The following is a 24628-nucleotide window of genomic DNA, read 5'->3' as shown; positions in this document are numbered from 1 at the left end:
TTTAAAGCTTGTGTTTCCTTATTTATTTTCATTTGGATGATCTGTCCATTGGTGAAAGTGGTGTGTTAAAGTCCCCTCCTATGATTGTGTTACTGTTGATTTCCCTATGGCTGTTAGCATTTGCCTTATGTATTGAGGTGCTCCTATGTTGGGTGCATAAATATTTACAATTGTTATATCTTCTTCGTGGATTGATCATTATGTAGTGTCCCTCTTTGTCTCCTGTAATAGTCTTTCTTTTAAAGTCTATTTTGTCTGATATGAGAACTGCTACTCCAGCTTTCTTTTGATTTCCATTGCACAGAGTATCTTTTTCCATCCCCTCACTTTCAGTCTGTATGTGTCCCTAGGTCTGAAGTGGGTCTCTTGTAGACAGCATATGTACGGGTCTTGTTTTTGTATCCATTCAGCCAGTCTATGTCTTTTGGTTGGAGCATTTAATCCATTTACATTTAAGGTAATTATCTATATGTATGCTCCTATTACCATTTTCTTAATTGTTTTGGGTTTGTTTTCGTAGGCCTTTTCCTTCTCTTGTGTTTCCTGCCTAGAGAAGTTCCTTTAGCATTTGTTGTAAAGCTGGTTTGGTGTTGCTGAGTTCTCTTAGCTTTTGCTTATCTGCAAAGGTTTTAATTTATCTGTCATATATGAATGAGATCCTTGCTGCGCAGAGTAATCTTGGTTGTAGGTTTTTCCCTTTCATCACTTTAAGTATGTCCTGCCACTCCCTTTTGGCTTTCAGAGTTTCTGCTGAAAAATCAGCTGTTAAAATTATGGGGATTCCCTTGTATGTTATTTGTTGCTCTTCCATTGCTGCTTTTAATATTTTTTCTTTGCATTTAATTTTTGATAGTTTGATTAGTACGCGTCTTGGCATGTTTCTCTTTAGGTTTATCCTGTATGGGACTCTCTGTGCTTCCTGGACTTGAATCACTATTTCATTTCCCATGTTAGGGAAGTTTTCAACTATAATCTCTTCAAGTATTTTCTCAGACCCTTTCTTTTTCTTTTCTTCTTCTGGGACCCCTATGATTCGAATGTTGGTGCATTTAATGTTGTCCCAGAGGTCTCTGAGACTGTTCTCAATTCTTTTCATTCTTTTTTCTTTATTCTGCTCCCTGGCAGTTATTTCCACCATTTTATCTTCCAGCTCACTTATCCGTTCTTCTGCCTCAGTTATTCTGCTATTGATTCCTTGTAGAGTATTTTTAATTTCAGTAATTGTGTTGTTCATCACTCTTTGTTTGCTCTTTAGTTCTTCTAGAATCTTGTTATTTGTTTCTTGTATTTTCTCCATTCTGCTCCAAGAGTTTGGATCGTCTTTACTATCATTAGTCTGAATTCTTTTTCAGGTAGCTTGCCTATTTCGTCTTCATTTATTTGGTCTTGTAGGTTTTTAACTTGCTCCTTGGTCTGTAACATATTTTTTTGTCGTTTCTTTTTTTTTTTTGATGGGTGGTGCTGTATTCCTGTCTTACTGGTTGTTTGGCCTGAGACATCCAGCACTGGAGTTTGCAGGCAGTTGGACAGGGCCGGGTCCTGGTGCTGAGATGAGGACCTCCAGGAGGCCTCACTCCAATTGATATTTCCTGGGGTCTGAGGTTCTCTTTTAGCCCAATGGTTTGGACTCGGAGCTCCCACCACATGAGCTCGGGCCCAACCTCCAGCCTGGGAACCAAGATCCTGCAATTTTCGTGGCGCAATTTAAAAAAAAACAGAAAGAAAGAAAAAAAGGAGCAGTACAATATCAAAGAATAAAAAACAAAATAAAATTAGAAAGATAAAAAACATATTAGGAAAAATAAAACTATAATTGAAACAACTGCAACAAGGTAAAATGAAACCACACAGAAAAAAGAAGAAAAAAAAAGCGGGGGGAACAAGTCAAAAGGAGAGAAAAATAACAAAGTATAAAGAATAAAATAAAATTAGAAAAACAAAAGATTTGGAAAAATAAAAATATAAAAGAATCAACAACAATGAATCAACAAGGTAAAACAGAACCCCAATCTAAAAGAGGAAAAAAAAATAACTCTTGGCTCTGGGGGTGGTGTTTAGGTGGGGGTGGAACTTAGGCAGGGGCGGGGTTTAGGGTGGGGCGGGACCTAGGCGGGTTGGCGGTTGACGTTCAAGCATGGGGCAGGGCCTCTGCTTAGGACCTGCCAGAAGGGGAGCGGCAGCACGTGGAAAGGAGGGTCTCTGGAGCTGGGGTTCCAGGAGTTTGGAGGTGGGTCCCTGAGTGAGGGTGTGTGGGTGGGGATTAGGCCCAGCACAGTTGGAGGGGGTCTCCGAGTGTAGAGGTGGGGCCCTGGGTGGAGGTGTAGGGGCGGGGCTTGGGCTCTGCGCCACAGGAGGGAGGCTCCGAGGGCAGAGGATTAGGCCTGGGAGCCCAACAGGCTTCCGGATGCCTAGGCGGACAGGGTGAGCACTGGCCACGTTCCTTTCCGTTCCTTCGTGCCCCTTCCCCACTGTCTCCCCAAAGGTCTCCCCCGTCCCCGCTGGACCCCTAACCGTGGGTGGGTCCCGCTGGGTGTAGGAACTCCTCCCCTTCCCCAGCCGCCCCTCAGCAATGCCGTCCCAGAGGTCCGGCCTTTACTTTTGCTCCCTCTTCCCTCCCTCCCACTCCCTCAGGACCCATGTGGCTGGAGGGGGCCTTGGTGGGCAGAGCATCAGGTCCGGGATCTCAGCAGGTTCCCAGGGGCCCAAGTGGGCAGGGGAGACCTGGCCACACTCCCTTTTGATCCTCTGCCCTCCCAATGGTTCCGCAATTTCCCCCTTCGGGCGTGGGATCCCTTCCCCTCCCCCAGCCACCCCTCAGGGGCTCCAGTCCCGTCCCACCTCCACTTCTCCTCCTCTGTCACTCCCCCCACACCCCACATCCTACCCAGTTGCTGGAGGTTCCTCCCATCCCCTTAGGTGTCCGTGGTCCCCCACCGGTGCCTGGTAGGTGCCCAAGTTGTGAGGAGATGCAAATTCCGCGTCCTCCTAGTACGCCATCTTGACCATGTTAAATTTTTTAAGGGGTGTTTTTTTGTTTTTTTGTTTTTTGGCTGCGTTGGGTTTTCGTTGCTGTGTGCAGGCTTTTCTCTAGTTGTGGCAAGTGGGGGCTACTCTTCATTGTGGTGCACAGGCTTCTCATTGCTGTGGCTTCTCTTGTTGCAGAGCACAGGCTCTAGGCACAAGGGCTTCAGCAGTTGTGGCACATGGGCTCAGTAGTTGTGGCTCACGGGCCCTAGAACGCAGGTTCAGTAGTTGTGGTGCCCAGGCTTAGTTGCTCCATGGCATGTGGGATCTTCCCGGACCAGGGCTCGAACCCATGTTCCCTGCATTGGCAGGTGTATTCTCAATCACTGCGCCACCAGGGAAGTCCCGACCATGTTAAATTTTTATGAACAACAACTACGTTTCAAAACAACAACAATATGCTGGAAGAGGGGCACTGTTTGCATTTTTACAATTTTACATGAAATTTCTTTCATGTCTGGCTCGAGACAAGTGTACTGGATTCTCACACCTGCTTCTGCCCTCAATCTACTGTGACGTCACACGTCCTGGAGCCCCCCGGAAACCCCACTGTGCGTTTCTGAGGGACCAAGAGTGAAATAAGCTGGCAGCACCCGGCACCACCCACTCCACCCAGCCTTCACAGGAACCCGACCTGCCCATTATCACTGGGTGGGTCAGGTGCCCGGTGGCATTCTTCCCGGATAAGCACCTAACCTTCAGCTCTACTCCACCAGTCCACAGCAAGTCATTATAGACCTCTCCTTCAAGAAAACAAAGTAAAACTCCTATTCACCTTTCCCCTCCTACTTAATCCTTTATCTGTTTCTTGTTTCTTTTCCATCTATTCCTTCTCTTTCTCACTTTTATCTCCCTATCCTCTTTAAGAAGCCAAATTATGAAATTTAAGTCCATTTTAAGAATTTATATTTTGTGTGTCCTATAGGACGCTGTTGATCTTCCACTGAAGAACCTGGTTACTTCATTCTGACTTGTATTTACCACAGTGGCTGACGGGCCCTCTGACTGAGCTGTCAACCTCTTCCGGGAAAGGACCCTGTTTCAGCCCTCACTCACGCCACATTTATTTAACAAGCACTCACAGAACATTTACAATATACTAGATGATGGACACACACACACAGACCACGCCTCCCACTCCCACCTCCAGGACATAGCCCCTGAAGGAGAAAAACACGCAAACAGGCAGTCCCAGCACAGAGGGTAAACTCCATGCAGACAGGATTCTGTACAAGACCTGCGGGCACCCACTGCGTGGAGGGGTCAGAAGAGGCTGTCCTTTGAAGCAGGTTTTCTTTTTTTTAAGTTTTTTTAATTGAGATATAATTCACATACCGCAAAACTCACCCACTTAAAAGTGTACGATTCGGGAGCTTTTGTATATTGACAGCTGTGCAACTCTTACCACTATCTAATTCCAGAACCTTCTCATCACCCCAAAGAAACCCCATGCCCATCAGCAGTCCCTCCCCATTCCCCCCTCTTCCCAGCCCCAGGCAACCAGTAATCTGCTCTTTGCCTCTAGATTTGCCTATCCTGGACATTTCAGATAATCAGAATCATATACTATGTGGCCTTTTGTGTCTGATTCCTTTCACTTGACATGATGTTATCAGGGTTCGTCCATGTTGTAGTGGTATCAGTATCTCATTTGTTTTTATGTCTGAATAATGTTCCACTATAAGGAGAAACATTTTGTTCATCCATTCATCATCTGGCCTATGGAGGAGGCTTTGAAGAATGAGGTGACTATCATGGGGAATGGCATTCTAAGCAGAGGGCAAGATGTGCTTTTCAAAAAAAAAACAAAACAGAGCAACAAGGCAATTCAGTGTGTTTTTGAGGAAAGTGCATGCTTGCTTCAGCAGGACTGCAGTGCAGGGCTGGGTGGGAAAGTGGCAGGAGATAAGGTGAGGCAGTTACCCCGGAAGACTCCCCACTGCAACCAGCTCAGCTGACGGCTTCCCCTCCCTCTCCATATGTTTCTAGAGCCACTGTTTCTAGGTTTTCTCTTATTTCAAGTAGCAGTTGCTGTAATTACATATGTGATCATCTTCATCAGATAACCTTACCTCCAAGCCACAGAAAGTCATTCACTGAGCGAAGCAGCTCCACGGACATATGGTAATGGACCAGGGAGTCCTGCAGCATCCCGGCCTGCAGGCACAAATCCCCCACATGCTTCCGCATGCGCCCTTGGCACCGCTTCTTGTAATGTCTATAAAGTAAAATGCACGGAAATGTATCATTGCTAATGCCCGACTTCTGCCCCAAAAGCACACTGGCTAAGCACTTTTCAATTCCCTTGCTACAAAAAAATGCTAAGAAGGCAACCTTAGGCTCCACAATTGAAAGCCAGCCACCATCATTGCCAGTTTATGAGCAAAGTTATTTTTTAAACCTAATAGGATACACATATTTCACATGGATAATATTAGAGCAGCCTTTCTCTTTTCAAATTTTCCAATCACAACATTAGCGCAAGAAAGTTTGTTTCAGCTTTTTAAAACAATCTTCCACTTTCTTAACCTCAAACCTATTATTATTTTATAAAGAGAGCTATGCTGCGTATTATAAGCCAACTGTTTGGCTTTTGCAAACAAGACCTTTATCGTCACTATTTCAGAGCAAGCTTTAATGATACTCTGAGAGGTGGGGCCTGGGACCCTCGCTAACAGCTCTTTAAATATTGGCAAGGATGTGCTATTAAATAATGCAAAAGCTTCTAACTCTGTATCAACTCAGAAACCAAAGAAACTATACCAAAATCCTGCTTTATCATTTTTAAATATTCCTATTCTTTTGAATATTAAATTTCTTAAAAGATAAGATTTTTCAAGAAAAACAGCAGCTGTATTAAATTTCCTCTCACCAAGAAAGCAATCTTATCAAGAAAGAAAACCCCTATGCTAATCCAAAAGATGTGAAGTTTCTAGCTAAATGAATGTACAGATCTCAATACAAACTTAAATCCCATCAGATCTAACTCTGGAATGTAGCTTTTCTGTTCCAAATGTTCGCTGAACTAAGACCATCATGTAACACAGAGAAGGAGAGAAGAGGAAAGTCGGCCTGTCCTCCATCTGTTTTCTTCCCAGCCACAAGGTGCTGCTAAGGATGGCCCCCGCCAACAAGCCCTCCCCGTAAGAAAATACTGCATCTAAACTGCCCCGCCATCCCGAAGCACACCCTGCCATCTCTCCCCCACTGGTCACCTCAACAGCCCTCTAATGGTCTTCTAATGACCCTCCCACCCTGTACCACCCTCCCCTTCATCCCTGCCACACACACACACACACACACACACTCTCACACACACACTCCCACACACAGCCAGAGTGGCCTTCCCAAAGCACAAATCTGATTAGGTCACTCCCTCACTTCAAAGCCTTCAAAGTTTCCCCAGTACGGTTCTAGCCCCCGCCCCGCACTGCCTCCTGCGTTCCCCAGCCTTACCAAGGCCCAGTACCAAGGCCCCCAGTGACCGCAGGGGCCACCTGACCCTTCGGTCTAGCTACTTCCCACTCACCTTAGGGCTCATTTCAACTCAGTTTCTCAAGGAAGCCTTCCCTGCCTCCAACCTCTGCACCTGTGGGCCTCTCCCTCCCAAAGGTGGGCAGTGCTTGGCCTGCTTTCTTGCCGTGTCCTCCTGCTCTAACCAGAAAAGAATTCAGCGTCCAAATGCACATTTTCCTCCTCCATGGCCACGACTGTGGACTTTTAATACGTGGCTCAGTTTACAAATACCATCATGATGTTGACTCAACAGATTTTGAATTAGACTTTTTTTCAGTAGACTCTACTCCTATCCTGTTAGACTAAAATTTGCTTTAAAGCATCCTGTCTTAACTCTCCAAAAATAGTAAATTATTACATCTTTGTATGAACTTACAAAGGTGCACATCTACTGTAGCAAAATATAGCCCAGAACATTTTCAAAAATAAAAAGTGCAATCACTGTGATCAGAAACAGTTGGTCTTGAAAATACAGGATTTTTACAAAAAGGAGTCAGCTAAATATGCTCATAGTTTTTCATATTAAGGTCATATGATTCAACAAAACAATATAAAATATTCTAAATTATATAAAAATAGAATGAACCCTAATACTTTGGAGAAAATCTCCAAAATACCATACAAACAAAATTCTATCACAGATTTATATAAATTAAAGTATTTAACTCTCGAAGTACTATATGTCCCAAAACTGGGTCATCTCAAGATTATGAGCAATTCTGTTCCAATCCTTTGAAAACACAGTAAGAAACAGATAAAGGAATTAAGTCAATTTGATTTGTAGTTAGCTAAACTACAAAATACTTTAAACTAAAATATTTTAAGCCAATTTTGGAATTTAGAATATAAGCTTTCTCATCAAAATTCTTTTTCCAAAAAGACATGGATCCTTCTTTCACAGATCATTTGAAAATGGTAATGTCACGTTTTTTAAGTCTCTCTAAAAGTTCAGAGTTCTTATATATACATTATTAGAATAGTCACATTGTGTGACCATTGAATATGCTTATGGATAAGGAAAAAAAACATACGAGCAAACAGTATGACAAAGAAAAATACAACATGAAGCCACAGTGGCAAATAAATGTAACATTAACACAAAATGCAAATATTCAAAATATGCCATAATTTGTTGTAAATTTCAAAACTAATGGTGAATTTCAAAGCCATGAGCAACAGAACTTAGCCAAAAATGTGAATATGCTCTAAATACTTCAAAGAGTTATTTCATTATTCTTACAAGTTATAAACACTGGGTTAAAGGAACTGGAAATAAGGATTGATAGAAAAATTAAAAACCCGATAACCCCTAAGTCATAATGGCCTCAAATCAATCATACCTAAATCACAGGCAAAGACCTGCCAGCCTCCCCAGATAAAGGGAAAGGCATCCTTTCTAGAAGCTGTGCAAAAACACCTAACACAGAGCCGCAAGCACTGTCACAGAAGGCGTTCACACCGCACTTTACACTAAGGACAATTCAACTACAGATATACGCTGTATTATTCTCATGACTTCTGATCGGATAAAAGAAGAAAATGTGGGCTTCCCTGCTGGCACAGTGGTTGAGAGTCCGCCTGCCAATGCAGGGGACACGGGTTCGTGACCCGGTCCGGGAAGATCCCACATGCCGCGGAGCGGCTGGGCCCGTGAGCCATGGCCACTGAGCCTGCGCGTCCGGAGCCTGTGCTCCACAACGGGAGAGGCCACAGCAGTGAGAGGCCCGCGTACCACAAAAAAAAAAAAAAAAAAAAAAAAAAAAAAAAGAAGAAAATGTTTCATATGTGTGCAATTTGGGTACTATTTATGTGGCTTGTGGGAAAAAAGGGCTTGGTATATTCTAATCCAAAAACCAATTTACATGCAAAGAATGTATATATTCAAATCCAAAGGAAAACCAGAGCTGCTCAACAACAGTTTGCAATTAAAACCCAAAGGAACTTGGATAAAGGTAATCTCTCTTTTTTTTTCTTTTTGGTATTATATAGTTTTAGAGGTATTTGCATAATTAAGCGATAGCTACAGCCCATGATTTTGCACTAGCATATTATGGACTGAGGAAACCTAGATTACGTGCATCGCGCATAAACGCGCTGACAGGCGTCCCTTTGGTGGAGCTGAAGTTCCAAAGTAGACAACTTTATATTGTAAGACAGCTCTGAATAGAAAATAAGAAATGCAATGTTCTGTACTCAATTTCAGATGGTATATGGGCCATTAACTGATTCTGCATCTTGTCTTATGAAATCTTCCAATAAATCATCAATGTCGATTTCCTCCATCTGAACTGTTTTATGCTAACGTTGGATATTTAACCTTCACTCCATAGAGAAAGCCCAGGCCTACCCTGCAGCATAGTTACATTCTGCTGAGGAAAGCAGATGAAGGGAGGGCTGGACAGTTTCCATTACAAGTTCGGAGGTTTCTAAGTCTGATGTTGCACCTGTGCGTCATTTGCAAGCATGTCATCATTGGCGTGAAATGAAGACCTTCAACACGGGGATGTAAAGCACACTGATGCTTCCTAACCATCAGACAAGTCTGAGCTTCATGACATAGACCTGCAGCACTTAAGTCGGAGAGTTTTTCTGGAAGGCTCCAAAACTGACCCACTTTACCACTCCAGATGTAACAGGGAGGCAGCAGAATTAGTAGTGAGAATGCACCCCTGAAAGCCTGACAGGGCCGTGCCTGAATCCTGCTACAGCATCTACTAGCCCTGTGGTGCTGGGCTGACTTAACCTCTCTGAGAAGGCTTCCCACTCTGGAAAAGGGGGCTGCTACCACCCACCTCAGATGGCATCGATGTGGCATGAATGAAATATGTAGGTGGGGAGGCTGACTGGTGCCTGATACAGAGCCTTGCTAGTTTCCCTCCCCCACCCTTCTCCCCTTATAAACTTGCATATTCCCCCTAATAAGTATCAAGCCCCTGGGATAGACTGTCCTATTCTTTGTATCCACCAGTGTAGTGCCTTACCCTTAGAAGGATCAAAAAAGAACTACTTCCTGCATAGTAACTATCAATGTTCTTAAGAGATTTGGATTTTTTTAAGTCTATTTTGAGGGGAAAGACTATTCCAGAACTATCCAACAGTCCTTCCACACGTCAGCCCCTCCTCCCAATGCCCATCCCCTCCGCCCTCAGGTCCCCTGTCTGATCTGCCTTGTGTTCGTGGGGAAGATAGTCCACTGGACCTCGGGGCTCCACACCACCCCAGGCCTTCCTCCCTCCCTCAAAGAAGACCCCATCTTCTCCCCACTCCCACGCCACTTCAACTCCAGCTTCTGAGTCTAGGGAGCCATGGGAAAGGCCCTGCATCCAGGGCACAGCCCAGCCATCACAGGATCCCACCCTATGTTTCCCAACCCAGATGGCCTCAACTTCTTGCACTTGCTACACTTACTTCTGTTTTGTCCCCCCCGCCCCAGAATGAGATGGACCCTTGCAGAAAGTCTGGCCTATTTTGATGAAAGATGAAGGGTCCACATTTGGACCAGAGCATTAAAGGAGAAACAAGGCCTCCTGGCCAGCATGGTGGTGTGGCAAAACCCTTCCCCAGGGGTGAGATGAACCGGGGGGAAGAACGCGAGATCCTAGGTCAGCCAAAGCATCTCCCTTCACAGCTGACCTTGGGTGATAATGGAGTTGCAAACTAATGACATGCCCATCAGTGGCGGACATTAGCCTCAACAAATAAAGAATCAGCTATTTCTTGCCAACATGGGTTAAAAGTAAAGGCTGGTGCAGGGAGGGCCTATACATCTGCTAAGGTAAACCACAGACCTGGCTCTGAACGCTTATTGGCTAAAGCAGAGAGGAAGCCGTGGTCACTTAGAGAGGCCCTTGTGTCCACCAGATCCAAATGAACTAGCTATCTAGGAGAAGGACATATTTTTCTGATACCTAGAAAACCTGCCCTCAGAAAGGGGGCAAAAGACTGGCATAGATTTTAGACTAGCCTCTGCCCCTTTATGACGGAAAGTTGCTCAGACAAAGTAAAGTAAATGGCATGGTCAAGGCAAAAGCAAAAGTAAATCTGGTGTCCGCTCCTCCAACAGCGTCCCTCCATGGCCAGCAGACCCCCAAGCCAGTCACCTCTTCACCGGTGACCACTGGCCAGTAAGCACCACCATGCACATCGCCAGCGACAGCCAAAAACCGCAGGCCTAGTGCGTTCATTTAAAAGCCAGAATCAAGCAAGGTGCGGCAGACTTTGACTTCCAAGTTAAAATATCCCGTGAAAACCCCTCGGCAGCCGCTTAAATCAATTAGCAACTCACTTCCTCAAAACAAACAAACAAAAATTAATAAGGGCTCATTTGTCACCAAATATAAGGAAGACCAAACAGGTTCCCCAAAGCAAGTGTTTGAATAGCTATCAAACACCAGTGGGTTATGTGCTAAAAAAGCGAAAATTCGAAAAAATTAGAAAATAAAATGATGACCAGGATAATACATGGATCAAAGCAGCAGTTAAGTTTTTGTTTTTTAAAGCGATGAAGGCGGTAAGAAGGCAGCACAGAGGGAAATCTAGCTATTTTCAATGTAACGTGTTCACAGCCTACCTTTTCAGACCCAACAACATACTCACAGGGCGGTATGAGAGAAAAAGAACAAAGGAAAAGAAAAGAAAGAGGAACAAGCAAAAATTAGAAACACACCAGAACAAAAATAACTTTGACAGCATGGTCAAGAATTGACGTGGGCTTTGATGAGGCCAGGGGCACACGTGGACGTCCATTAAAGCCCACCCACACCTACAGCCCCTGGGAAGGCTGGGGCCTCAGGTTGGCGGCACCTGCCATGGAGCCTGTCAGCGCCTCAAATCAAACCTCCACCTACATCTAGACGTTTCCTTTCGAGCCACAAAATGCAATCTCATTTCAGGTTGGACACTTTTTATCACCCCTACCAAGAGCCGCAGGAGAGTTAGGCTCTGTCCCTGCACCTAACTGTTGTTTTAAAAATTAGACAACTGAGACTAGTGAAAGCAACAAGGGATGAACAGTGACTGGAGGAGAGCGTGTTTGAGTTGAGGCCACTGGCATCACTATCTCACTGAAGTGCATATGACGGCTGAGTGTTTATGGTACCGCGAGAACAGAATGGACCCACCAGGAGCGAGGTTTCATTCACTGTGCGTAAACCCTTGGGAATAGGATCAGCCACCATGCACCAAGCACAGTATCCTGAAACTAGTTGTTCCTGCCCAATTGCGAGCACAGATTTCAAAAGGCAAAAACAAACTGGCATTCCCCGGTGGGTCTGCAACCCCAAAGCCAAGAAGCTGATGAGCAGAAATGTCACCAGTGCCTCGTTTGGCAAGGATAAGGCACTGGTCACGGGGTCTGGGCAGGGTTCCTGGCTTCAGCCACTCACCCACCAGTCTGTCCAGGGAGGGGAAGGCAGTCCCTGCCGAGGCCGCAGGCACTATGATGCTGTGTGCCCGTGAGGCCCCACCTTGTGAGGGATGATCACCAGGGCATCCACCCCACCTGACGCCCGGGGCTCAGCAGGAGGCAACAGGTGTGGTGAGGAGCTGGCCGGGAGCGGGCCTGGTGCTGGCAGCTCTGCCCCTTGGCGGTGCCTGGGCTCCTAACCCTTGCCACCTCGGCTCCAAGGAGCAGAAGGGGAGCGCTGGCATGTAGATCACAGGGTCATGCGAAAACTAAGTACGGATCGTGGGTACGACATGCCTTGCCCTTTCCTTAGACCACACAGACGTGTCCGGGTGAGGAAATGAAAATTCCTCCAGACCCTGCCAGGCACCACCTGCAGGAGTGGCTCGGGGACTCTGTGCCTCTCACTCGTAGGGCTGCCTGGACTTTTTCCCTCAATTCTGTGACATCTTCTCCTCTAACTTATCAACAACCAGAAAGTCGGGTCTGACCCTAGGTAAGTTCAGGAAACCCTGAGCACCTGCTCTGCAGCGGGCACTGCGGCACCCACACCATGTCGCCCATCCTCACCTGGGAGACCATCGTGCGACCTGTACAGAGCGGGGAGGACAGACTCAGGGCCCAGGGCCCAAGGCCAGGAGTGACACAGCTACCCGCGCTCTCCCCAGCAAAGGGGACCACGTCTCGGCAAAGGCGTGCGTCTCGTCCTCTCCTGCAGGAGGGACACCGCACTGGCCACACAGGGAAACTGAGCAGAGGGCAGAGAGGGGAAGCAGACGGCCCAGCAGAGCTCGTCAGCAATTCTGGTGACTTAATCACAGGGACAAAGTGAGGACTGAACTTCCCCTGCTCTGTCTGACACTCCCTGAGACACAGAAACCATGAACACACCTTCCTCTGCGTGGGGCGCTCTTTCGGAAGCCCCCGTGGCATTTCTGATACCCTAAGCATAAGCGGGGGCTCTGGCGCTGCCGTGGCGTGGCCCTCTGGCAGGAGGAGGACCTGAGTCCTGCAGGCACCCGGGGACTGGGAGGCAGGAGGCACGGCCCGACCCCCAGCTCAGCTAGCACCTCACTAGGCCGCCTCTCCGCGTTCAGCACCTCATCTGCCCATTGAAGGGATGAGGCTGAATAATAGTCTTCACGCTGTGCCGGAGGGCAGCGCTGCCCAACAGGAAGACAGTGTGAGCCACGCAAATAAAGTCTTCTAGTTTGCACATTTTAAAAAGTGAAAACCAAACACTCGCAACAGATTTTAATAACGTATTTTATTTAATCTAATACATGTAAAGTGTTATTTCAACATGTAATCAATAAAAAAGAAATACTGAGATAGTTTACATTCTTTTTCCGAGACTAGGTCTCAGCATCTGACGTGCATTTTACCTACAGCACGTCCCGGCTCAGACCAGCCTCCTCCACAGTCTTAGTGACAGTGGCTACCCTACTGGACAGCGCTCCAGGGGGTCCCACCAGGGCTCCCAGCTGAAAAGGGGCAGTAAGTGTCCACAGGAACCCTAAAAGGATTTCCCTGAACCAAAGGCTGTCCCATTTTTAAAAGTCTGAAAACCAGTGGACTGCACCCTTTTCCCCCCGCTCCCTTGCTTCTACGCTCCCACTTGCTTCTCCCTTTCTGGAGGTCGGGAAGCAGCCCACGCTGAGGAGCCTGGGCTCCAGGGAGACTTACCTACTATCCGTGTCCAGTCCCACGAAGTCCTTCTTCTCGAATGGGACGCAGAGGAGCGGGATCTTGTCCCCGGACTTGTCCGTGGCCCTGTCCAGACGCTTGGACTCAAGCACAATGAACAGCGACTCGATGAAGTCCTCGATCCTCTTCTCCACCGTCCCGCAGTCCTCGTAGCCGGGGTAGAAGGCCACGTCGGTGCGCGGCTGCTCGGCTATCTCCCCCTGCAGCCCGAAGACGAAGAGCCGCGAGTCGTAGAGCGTGGAGCCATAGATCTCCTTCTGCACGTGGAACTTCTCGAAAGTCTGCGGCCAGTCCTTGGCCGAGAAGCAGTCTGTGATGGTGATGAGGCCCACGACCTTGCGGTGGGTCTGGAAGTCGCCCCACTCGTTGTTCTCGGGCGGGTAGTGGTGCCGATAGCGGATATAGAGCACGCGCTGCGAGTCGCGCACGCTGATCTGGCTCACGGACGAGATCCTCTTGTAGATCTTGAAGAAGTTCTCCTCCGAGACGATCCCCACGGGCTGGACCACCACGAGGAGAGTCTGGTGGTCCTCAGCACACTGCATGTAGTCAGGGACACTCATGGTGAAGACCCTGCCCAGAGAGAAAAAGAGGCTTTGAGGCGCACTGGGTTTTGCAGGCTGCCAGCGCACTCGGGGATGCGGTGGTGCTGGCGTCCACCAGCTGGAAGGCAGGGTAAGCCCCAAGCAAAGCTGTGGGGAACAGTTTGTCCTTAGAGTTCTGCATATGGCTATCACAGCTCTTATCACAACCCCCTGCTCTTGGACCAGGCTTGGAGCTCCTGCAGAAAAGGGGCCATCTCTTGTCTTCTGTTTCCAACTCCTGGCCAGGCGCCAGGCACTGATGTGGAGTCAGTGCTCAGAAAGCTGAATAAATGACTGAACAACGGAAGGAACTGCTTCCCCAGCCCCTCAGCAGAACAGAATGAAAAGAACCACAGTGGAATCAGATGGCCTGGACTTGAACTCCAGTCCACTTGAGCTCCTGAACTGAAAAATAATGGCGATAATAAAACTTGCTTGCTAAGAAGATATCTGGATTGAGGAAGGCTGCAAATGCAAAGTGCCAGGCATACTGCCTGACGTAGAAGGAGAGGCTCTACACGGTTACTATCCCTCCTTTATGAACTGTGTTTCCTTGGGAGAGTTTTAATAACCTCTCTGGGTGAATTTTGTTAGATATAAAAAGAAAGCAACATTAACAATACTCCGATAAAAATTTAAAAAGAAAGAAAGAAAGAAAACAACATTACCTGATTCTCAGTACTGTTGAAGAATTCAATTAGATAACCCATAGGAAAGCATCTGGCCCATAGGAGTTAATAAATGTTTGCTGAATGAATGAACAAACAAGCAAATGAATGCTGCCCCCTTCCACAGACCATCATAATGGCACTGCCCAGAAATGTGAAGCCCACGTTCCACCCCTGACTCTACACTAACAACGTCAGTGACCTGGGGCAGGCCTGTGTGCTTCTTTAAACCCCAGTTTTATCATGAATTAAAATGTGGATAATAACACAAACCTCAAAGGGTTAGTGAGTCAATATTCTGGTTTTAATATGGTACCATAACTTTGCAAGACAGTACCATTAAGGGAAACTGGGCAAAGGGTCCATAAGCTCTCTCAATATTATCTCTTACAACTGCATGGGAATCTACATTACATCTCAAAATAAAAGGTCTAATTTTTTTAAAGGCTATTGAGATTAAATGAGCTCATTGTATCAAATAAGGAATACACCATACAAGTAGGGAAACGCCTAGCCCGTGAGATACACTCAGTAAATCTTTCCACTGACCTCACTGGTCTCTCCTCCTTCAGAGTACGGGGGTGGGTGCTCACGGCCAGAGGCCGCTGTCCTGTGAAGCTAACAGAGCTAATGGCCCCCACTTGCAAGAGCCCCTTCCATGGCCCTATATCTAATTTTGTATTTGTGTTTTCTTTTTCTTGACTAGGAACTCCAAATTGCATAGTCTTCGGTTCACCAGAACCTGACTACAGAGATCATGACAGCAGCCCTCCCAGATGAAACCATAAAAATAAAAGGCCATTTCCACTAGACCTCTGAGTACGTCCAATGGCAGGGATTTCATCCTGGGCTGAGAGGAAGAGGACTGGGGAGGGAGGTGGGAGCAATTTGGGGCACGCAGATCCTGGGGCCACCTACCCCATGCTGGACTTCACCCTCACCCTCCAGGAGCTTCACAACACACCTGGACAGAGCAGCAGGAAAAAGTTTTTTGGTTTTTTTTTTTTTTTAAGAAAACTCTGACCTGCTAACTGGTCTTGTTTCTACCCAGGACACAAAAAGCTTATGTGTATATTATCTCATGAAAACCTCTAAATAATATCACCCCAACTTTACACATGAAGAAACTGAGGGAAAGAGAAGTTGGTCACACTGTGCAAGATCATAGAGAGGCCACATCAGCTACAGTATTGAAAGGCAGGTGCTCCCGCACCCCCCACCCCAGCCCCTGCCCCGGCGCTCACACTGCAAAGTGTGATACACTGGCCCCCGGCCCCTCCCTGCAATAATTCTCTGCAGAGTCTTTTTTGCACCTCCTGGAAAGAACCAAAAGCACATCAACCTTCAACAAAGAGGGATGTCACCCCTTGGGGGACGTATCAAAATCTTAAGCATTGGGGTGGGTGGGGAGGGAGATTTGAGAGTTTTCTGTTTCTAAAAGGTGGCAAAGATATTGAAAAACCCTTATCTAGTCTAAGCCTTCATTGTGCAGAGAAGAAGACGGAGGCCCAGAGTAGATGAAAAAAGGCCCTTATAAACAAATTTTGCTTCAGTGCAGCACCGAGCAAGCCCTAGACACTGCTGAATGGGTGTAGGATCTGTGCAGGATCTGTAAGGCCCAGGAGAACAAGTGTTAGAAAAAAGAAAGAGAAAAATCGTACAAGGTCCTCTCTCTACAATACCGTACAATCATGTTTCATCAAGTTTTTCCATATTTGTGCATCCAAAATTAAGGTGGGCTAAATCAAGGCATAATAGGTCATAGAAATCAGGAAGTCTGAACCGTAATGGAAATTCCAACCTTTACTGTGTCTTTTCCCAATTCAAGCATGTGCTCAGTGGGCACTCCCTGCACCTGGCCCAGAGTTCTCCCAGACACAGATCCTTATTAACATGTCACACATCACACACAGGCCCACCAGAAGAAAAACACCTACAGATAAGATGGAACCAATGAAAGTGAAAGCGGCCAACCAGCATGTATCGTTCGCAGAAAGGATGCTGCTCCCATCAGCAGTAGGCGGCGGAGAACTCACTGCAAGCGCCACGTGCGTCGGGTTGTGGCTCCAGCACTGGCTGTCACTCTTTGTGACCATAAGTGAGTCACGTAGCTTCACTGAGGTTAGTTTTCTCTTTTGTGCAAGGCTATGGTTGAAACTAATGATATATAAAACCTCATCATTCACATCCCAAACATCTAGTGAGGACTTCCCACGTGCCAGGCTCTGTAGAGAGGAAAAGGTAGGGTCCCAGATATATCCATGGGTAGAAAAAGTTTATATCATAAAGATGTTCATTCTCCCCATTTTGATATATAGATTCAACACAGTTCTGATTAGAATTACTAACAGATTTTTCGTGGAATGTAACAAGTTAGTTTATGGTCAATAGCCAAGAAACTCCTGAGGAACGACCAATGGGGAAGGGCATTTGTCCCACCAGACATAACTGCTAATGGAACATAGGGTTTCTTTGTGGGGTGATGAAATGTTCTAAAATTGATTGTGGTGATGGTTGTACAGCTCTGTGAATACCCTAAAAACCACTGAACTGTATATTTAAATGGTTGAACTGTATAGCATGTGAATTATATTTCAGTAAATCTGTAGGGAAAAAAAAAACCTATAGTCAGCACAGTATTGGCACAGGGATAGAGAGAAAAATGGAAATGTCATCAAGCCCAGAACCAGACCCACACATGCACGGCAATTTGAAATACAGCTGAGGTGCCATTCTAGGACAGTAGGAAAGGACAGACTCTCCAACAGTAGTACTGGCACAATGGGTAATCCATGAGTAAGAAAAAGATGCATAACCCAACCAGAAAATGGACAAACAGACATCTTTGAAGAGGAAACTCAAGTAGCCAAGACGTGTACAGTAAGATGCTGCACCTCAATGGCGATCAGGAGACAGCAAATTAAAACCACAGGAACAGACCATTTCATACCCACCAGACTGACCAAAAAAAAAAATAATTATTGTGGTAACATATACATAACACAAAACTTACCTTTTTAAATGTAGAGTTCTATGGCATTAAGTACACTTACATTGCTGTGCAACCATCTCCAGAACTTTTTCACCTTCACCACTGAAGCTCTGTCCCCATGAAACACTAACTGCCCATCCCCCCACCCCTGGCACGCCCCCATCTACTTTCTGTCTCTAGGAATCTGACCACGCTAGACACGTCACATAAGTGGAATCATATGCTATTTGTCCTTTTGTGCTGGCTTATTTCACTTAGCAGAATGTCTTCAAGGTTCGTCCATGTTGTAGCATGTATCAGAATCTCCTTCTTGTTTAATGCTGAATAATATTTCATTGTATATATATATACCACATTTTATTTATTCATTCATTGAAGGTCATTTGGGTTGTTCCTAGCTTTGGCTACTATGAATAATACTATTATGAACATGGGTATAAAGACAAAATGTTTTAAGTATAAAAACACCACGTGTCTGCAAAGATGCAGACCAAAGGTAACTCTCCTGTTTGACAGGTGGCACGTATTCTGGCATGTGACTGGCAGGTTCACAGAAGCAAGAACTGAAAAGAACGCAAATGGCCACCGTCAGGAGAATGGGTAACTAAACTGTGGTCGTTTAACACAATGAAATACTTTAGAACAGTGAAAATGAATGACCTAGAGAGACATTGCAGGAACAAAGATGAATCTCAAAAACATGATGGGCAAATAAAGCAAGTTGTGGATTGATACAAGCAGCACCATTCCATTTATGTAAAGTTCAAAAACAGGCAACACTTAAACAGTATCTTATTTACACATATGGCAAAATTATAAAGAAAAAGTAAATTTGGATAGTGGTTACCTGGGTGGCAAAGAGGAATGCAGTTTGAAAGGGAAGCAGTGGGCTTCAGAAGCAGTAGTTATGTTCTGTCTCTTAAGCTAGATGGTAGATCCAGCGGTGCTTGTTTTGCCATTCTTTAAACTGTACATACATGTTAAACATTTAACATAAGAGTTAAAAAAGGAAGACGGGGGACTTCCCTGGCGGTTAGGACTTCACCTTCCAATGCAGGGGGTGCAGGTTCCATCCCTGGTCAGGGAGCTATGATCCCACATGCCTGGCAGCCAAGGAACCAAAACATAACACAGAAGCAATATTGTAACAAATTCAATAAAGACTTTAAAAATGGTCCACATTGGGCTTTCCTGGTGGCGCAGCGGTTGAGAGTCCGCCTGCCGACGCAGGGAACATGGGTTCGTGCCCCAGTCCGGGAAGATCCCACATGCCGCGGAGCGGATGGGCCCGTGAGCCATGGCCGCTGGGCCTGCACGTCCGGAGCCTGTGCTCCGCAACGGGAGAGGCCACAACAGTGAGAGGCCCACGTACCGCAAAAAAAAAAAAAAAAAGGAAGAAGGTCGAACTTCAAAATTACAGTGCATGTTTCAGCAGGTTGGCTAGTTTCAGGGCCTGGCCCCCGCCCTTCTCATCTATCAGGAGATTATGCTACTGTCCCTGCCAACACCCCTCTTCTATAAGCAAAAAAGTTGATGCACAAAAAAGGCAAGTGTGTTACAGGTGCACAGGTGGCCTGTGGGTCTGACACAGGTTGAGGACAGGAGGTGTTCAATTTCTCTACTCTGAAGTAAAATGAGAAAAATATGAACAATGTATATTAAGCTTCCCATAAAACTAAAGTAAGTTTAGTAAGTGCTTTATAAATATTAACTACTATTGTTATCATTTATTTTTAGGTTATGAACTGTCTCGTTTTTTGCTGTTAAAACATTCTTTTTTTTTTTTTTTTTTTTAATTGACTGCGCCCCAAGGCTTGTAGGATCTTAGTTCCCTGACCAGGGACCGAACCCGGGCCACCGCAGTGAAAGCACAGAGTCCTAACCACTGGACTGCCAGGGAATTCCCAAACATTCTTGCTTTTATAAAACAATGGGGGTGGGGGAGATGGCGCTTGTTCTTCCATTATTCTATCTGGGCAAAAATAAAAATTGACAAGCCTATGATTGGCCCTCCAGCTTTTTAGCACTTACCAATCTATGAAATCTAAACAATGAAGTCACCCTGGACTAAAAGACCCCTCTGGGTCCCTTCCAGTTCCAACTAGGCCCTGAAAAGCAGACCAGCAATCAAATCCATGCCACAGCTCAGTAAACCTTACAACCTCAGGCAAGGGTTTTCCCTGAAGCAGCTCAGTATTAGCAAACTTCTTGTTCACTTTTGCCCCAGATTCAAAATATGCAAGTACCACGGGAGGCAATTTGTCTCATATACAAGGTAGGAAAAGGGCTGCACTGGGCACTTTACAACTTATCATAGTTAGACGTCACAACAACCCTAAGAAACAAGCATTCCCATTTTCAACCTTACAGATGAGGAACCAGGCTCAGTCAGCTGCTCAAGGTCTCCTAATCTGTAAGGGGTAAACTGGAGCCAGGTTCCAGAGTCCATGCTTTTCCACTACTTTCTTCAAGGGAGAAAGAATCTGATGAAATTAGCCCTGGCACTGAGCCAGCTCTGGTGTCTGAGACTAACCTAATACAAAGATTAAAACATCAAGAATATATTTCTTCAACTTGGTAGTTCCTCAAAAAGTTAAACATAGAGTTACCATATAAACAGCCATTCTACTCCTAGGTATATACCAAAGAGATTTGAAAATACGTGTCCACACAAAAACTAGTATGCGAACATTCATAGCAGTATTATTCCTAAGAGCCAAAAAGTGGAAACAACGCAAGTGTCCATCACCTGACAGATGCATAAACAAAATGTGATCTATCCATAACAATAGAATATTACTTAGCCATAAAAAGGAACAAAGTACTGACCCTACTACAACATGGGTGGACCTTGAAAACGTTATGCTAAGTGAAAGAAGCCAGGCACAAAAGGCCACATACTGTATGATTCCATTTACATGAAATGCCCCAAATATGCAACTCCTTAGAGACAGAAAGTAAATCCGTGGCTCCCCCAGCTGCAGGAGGGGAGACTGCCAATGGGTATGGAATTTCTTTTTGAAGTGAGGAAAATGTTCTGGAATAATAATGGTTGCACAACTGTGAATATACTAAAAACCACTGAAATGTACAATTTAAATGGGTGGACTTCATCGTATGTGAACATTATCTCAATAACGCTGTTATTTGATAAAATATTTCTTGACAACTATTTTTCCCTCTATACTATTGGACTGTCCCACAGTTTAAGAAAAACAAAACAAAAAACCTTGCCAGGACATCTTTAGGACTGCAATATTCCTGGTTCTCCAATATCATGCCTCTAGTGCTGCTATTTCGTGTTAAGGAATACTATCTGGGCTGGACTAGGAAACGACAATTAACTACGTTTTAAAAATCGCCAGTCGCGTTCAATCTGGGGCGGGGAGAGGATGGAGGATGTCACAGCCTCATACCCTCAACTCATCTTTAACTAAACCGAGCCCTGCTTTCAACACTGTAATCCCTCTCTCTATAAAAACACGTGAAATCCACAAGAACCCCATCCGAACACCAGAAAACTCCGTGTTAAAGGGCATTCACGTGGGGCAAATGAGCCGAGGGAGGAGACCAAGGCAGGCACTGCGCTCTCTCTTCCCGAGACTTGGCCGGGAGAAGCCGGACTTTGCAATTCGAGGAGCTCATCCCCGGGAATCAGCGCCTGCCGCCGCCGAACGGGATCTGAGACACTTTGAATCCAAAAGAGGAGGAGGAGGAAAAAGGAGAAGAGGGCCTCCCGGGACCGCGGGGCGGGGAAGGCGGCCGGGGGCGCGGGCTGCAGCGCCGCCCGGAGGCCGGCCCCAGCCGGATCCCGAGACCCGCCGGCCCGGGGTCAAAGGGCCGAGGAGAGGGAGGCCGAGCGGAGGGGGCCCGCGGGCGGAAGAGGGGAAGGGGACGACAGCCGAGAGCTAAGGAGAGCCAGGGCCGGGCCCGAGAGGCAGCAGGTGCGGGCCGGGCCCTCGGCAGGTGCGGACGCGGCCGTGGACAGGTGTGGCCGGACTCCGGTCAGGGTAACGGGGCTGGGGCAAGTGGCCCGAGCAGGTGTGGGCTGAGGCGAGCCCCTCGGCGGGACACACGCTGGCTGGCGCCCTCGAGCGCCGTGACACACAGACAGCCCTCCCGCAGCCGACCCGACACCCTCCCTGCCCGGGAGCCCCCCCACCTTGCACTTACACAGCCGGACCCCCGGGCCCGGAGCCAACGGCCTGGCGGGCGGCGGGGCCGAGTAGCCTCTTCGGACGCTCCCCCGGCTCAGAGCGGGAGCTTCCGACCAGCGGCTGAGCCGGCACCGCCCCTGCGCATGCGCAGGGCCCGTCCCGGGCCGGGGATCCGCTCCGGGTTTTGGAAGAGACGCCGGGGAAGCGAGGGAAGGAGGAGGGGGAGGAGAAGAGTGATGAAAAGTGGAGGGAGCTAGATGGTCGCTGGGAGGGACACGGAGGAGGAAGGAGACGGAGGGATCCAGAGGGAGAAAAGGGGAAGGAGAGCACCTGAGAAGGAAAGAAAAGCTTTGGCTCCTGGGGCCGCGCACCCCGAAGGAGATGCCACTCCTGCATCCGCGCGCCTTTCCAAGCCCTCAAGGCGCGCAGCTCAAATTTCACCTCCGTGGTGCAGCCCTCCAGCCCAGGCCTTTGCAAAACCACTACGGGATCACTCCTTGCCCTCGCGCCGAGCCGGGCTTCGTGTCGCGCACCCGCAGGCGTTGTCGCCAGTGCTCTGAACTACCTTGGGGAGAGTATAAGTTCCCCTTTTAAAGGCTGAGAAACTGAGGCCGCGTGTCTCCAGGGCATGCCTTATGCGCAAGGCCACAGGGGCTGGGCGGGGCCGGGAAGTAGAAGGTCAGAGCCCGAGCCCCAAGCAGACTGCCCGAGGGCTGGTGCTTGGTCCCCATTCCTCCTTGGAAACCCACTCCTGACTCTGGGGGTCCCGTCTAGGGCTCCGAATAGGCCCCCTGGTGTGGGACAGCTGTCCTTAGTTCCAGAGCCCAGCTTGCTAGGTAGGGGCAGAAGGGGTTATCCAGGTTAAAAATAAAGAAAGAAAACTTAAAAAGGAATTCACATACATAGGTTGGAATGTGCATAGCATATTTGAAAAATACACAAGTAATTGTCAACAGTGGCATCTCCAGAGAGGGTTGAGAGAACAGAGGATGAGGGAGACCTTCTTTCCCTTGTGTATTTTTGTGTTCTGTTTTAATTTTTTTACCATATGCATGTATTTCTCTTTAAATAAGAAAAAAAAAGTGTAATGGTGGACAGGAATAGTTCAGCCAATGCAGCAGCCATGGAAAAAACTGAGCCATCACTTTTACTTTACTCCAGCAAGCATTTATTGACTCTCTGCTCTGTGACCAGTGGTGTTTTATGACTTTACTATTTATTTTTTTTTTATAAAATAATAATACGCTATCCCTCATACCTGCCCTGGGCCAGTGGAAGACCAAATGAGTTTTTATTGAATTGTTTTCCAAAGAGTAGGAATGAATTAAAAACAGAACACATCTTCAGGGCAAAACAGGTGGAACGGATTTCCAGCACACAAGACAGCCAGGAAGGATTTTCAACACAGGTGCCCAGAGGCTAAGAGAGAACGCTTCCAGGACCCTACAAAAAGCCGCCCAAGGTGGCTTCTCCATGGCGCTGAGAGCACAGGTTGACAATTACAGAACACAGAAAACAGACATTAAAAGAGGCCACCCTTTATGTAGGTCTAAGTGCCAGGAATAGAGCTCCCTGTTTAGCACACGATGTCTTCATAAGATCGATACAAGGTAGCTATTCTTGGCGCTGAGGTCCAGAAAGAACACTCCACTTGGCACACAAGTGGCTGGTGCTATTTAGGATTCAAATCCCAGGCTGTCTGTGTCGCCTGCGCTCTTTCCATAGTCCTTCTTTGTTCTCATTCTCTCTATAAATGGATAAGAGAAGCAATTTGGAAAGCAAGATTGAAAGCTGGCAAAAGGAAACATTGTTATTTTTGTACAATGTTTCTGTTTACAATGTACTCACATTAATTTATTTTATTGTCCCAGCAAATCTGTGGGGGAGGGAAGGAGGAGACTACTCTGCATTCTGACCAATGAGAAAACTGAGGCTCAGAGAATGTAAAGGCTAGCCACAGCCCCCCAGCCATCAGAGGGAGGTGTCCAGACTTGTCCCAGTATATCTTGCTTCTGGAGTTATGTTGCTTACATAGTTTTAACGTTTCCTGAGCATCTCCTCTGAATGCTGAGAATTCAACGAATATACCAAACCTGCTCTCAAGGAGTTTTAGACACTTAAAGTTGGATTGGAAGGAACATCTAAAATCATCAAGTCCGACCTCACACCCACACCAGAACCCCTCTATAGAAAGTCCTAACAGAGGTGGAGAGTTTCATACAATGATACAGAGCCCTTTTAGAAAGTTCTCTCATAAGGCAAATCTACTTCCCTGAAACATCCAATCATGCATGCAATCTCAAAGATGAAGACCAATGCCCAAAGAGGCTTGGTGGGGTTGAGAATTACCACTGAAACCAGTCAAAAGTGCAGGTCAGAGCATAAACTCCATTACTCACTAACTATATGACTTAAATATCTTCACATATAAAATGGGAATAATCACTTCATAAGGTCACTCTCAGGATTAATAAAAGCAAGTATGAGAAAGCACTTTGAGACAGAGTGGGATAGATCTAAGTTCTGTTTCAATTCTTTCAAGTGCTACTTGTATGGCCTTGGGATAGGGTGATCAT

General features: G+C 46.6%; 1 protein-coding gene across 3 annotated transcripts in view; it reads right to left on the bottom strand.

The window, feature by feature from the left end:
- TRAPPC9 (trafficking protein particle complex subunit 9) overlaps nt 1-22199 on the bottom strand; it is a 510030-nt gene extending 487831 nt beyond the window's left edge. For 2 of the 3 annotated variants that reach the window (XM_089898678.1, XM_089898679.1), the window contains exons 1-3: nt 22069-22198; nt 13631-14224; nt 5097-5242 (exon numbers count right to left, since the gene is read on the bottom strand). In XM_089898678.1, the coding sequence (XP_089754804.1) occupies nt 5097-5242; nt 13631-14214 (730 nt within the window). In that variant the 5' untranslated portion in view covers nt 14215-14224; nt 22069-22198. Of the gene's footprint in view, nt 1-5096; nt 5243-13630; nt 14225-22068 lie in introns of all 3 variants that reach the window. The other variant, XM_089898680.1, reaches the window with a different exon arrangement.
- Nucleotides 22200-24628: the final 2429 nt, after the last annotated feature.

This window comes from Delphinapterus leucas, chromosome 17, assembly GCF_059928025.1.
Source record: "Delphinapterus leucas isolate spDelLeu-1000000601 "Yukka" chromosome 17, BTC_Dleu_Yukka2, whole genome shotgun sequence".
Classification (NCBI taxonomy): domain Eukaryota; kingdom Metazoa; phylum Chordata; class Mammalia; order Artiodactyla; family Monodontidae; genus Delphinapterus; species Delphinapterus leucas.
Note: the sequence above shows the minus strand (reverse complement) of the source record. Positions and strands in the feature narration are given on the sequence as shown.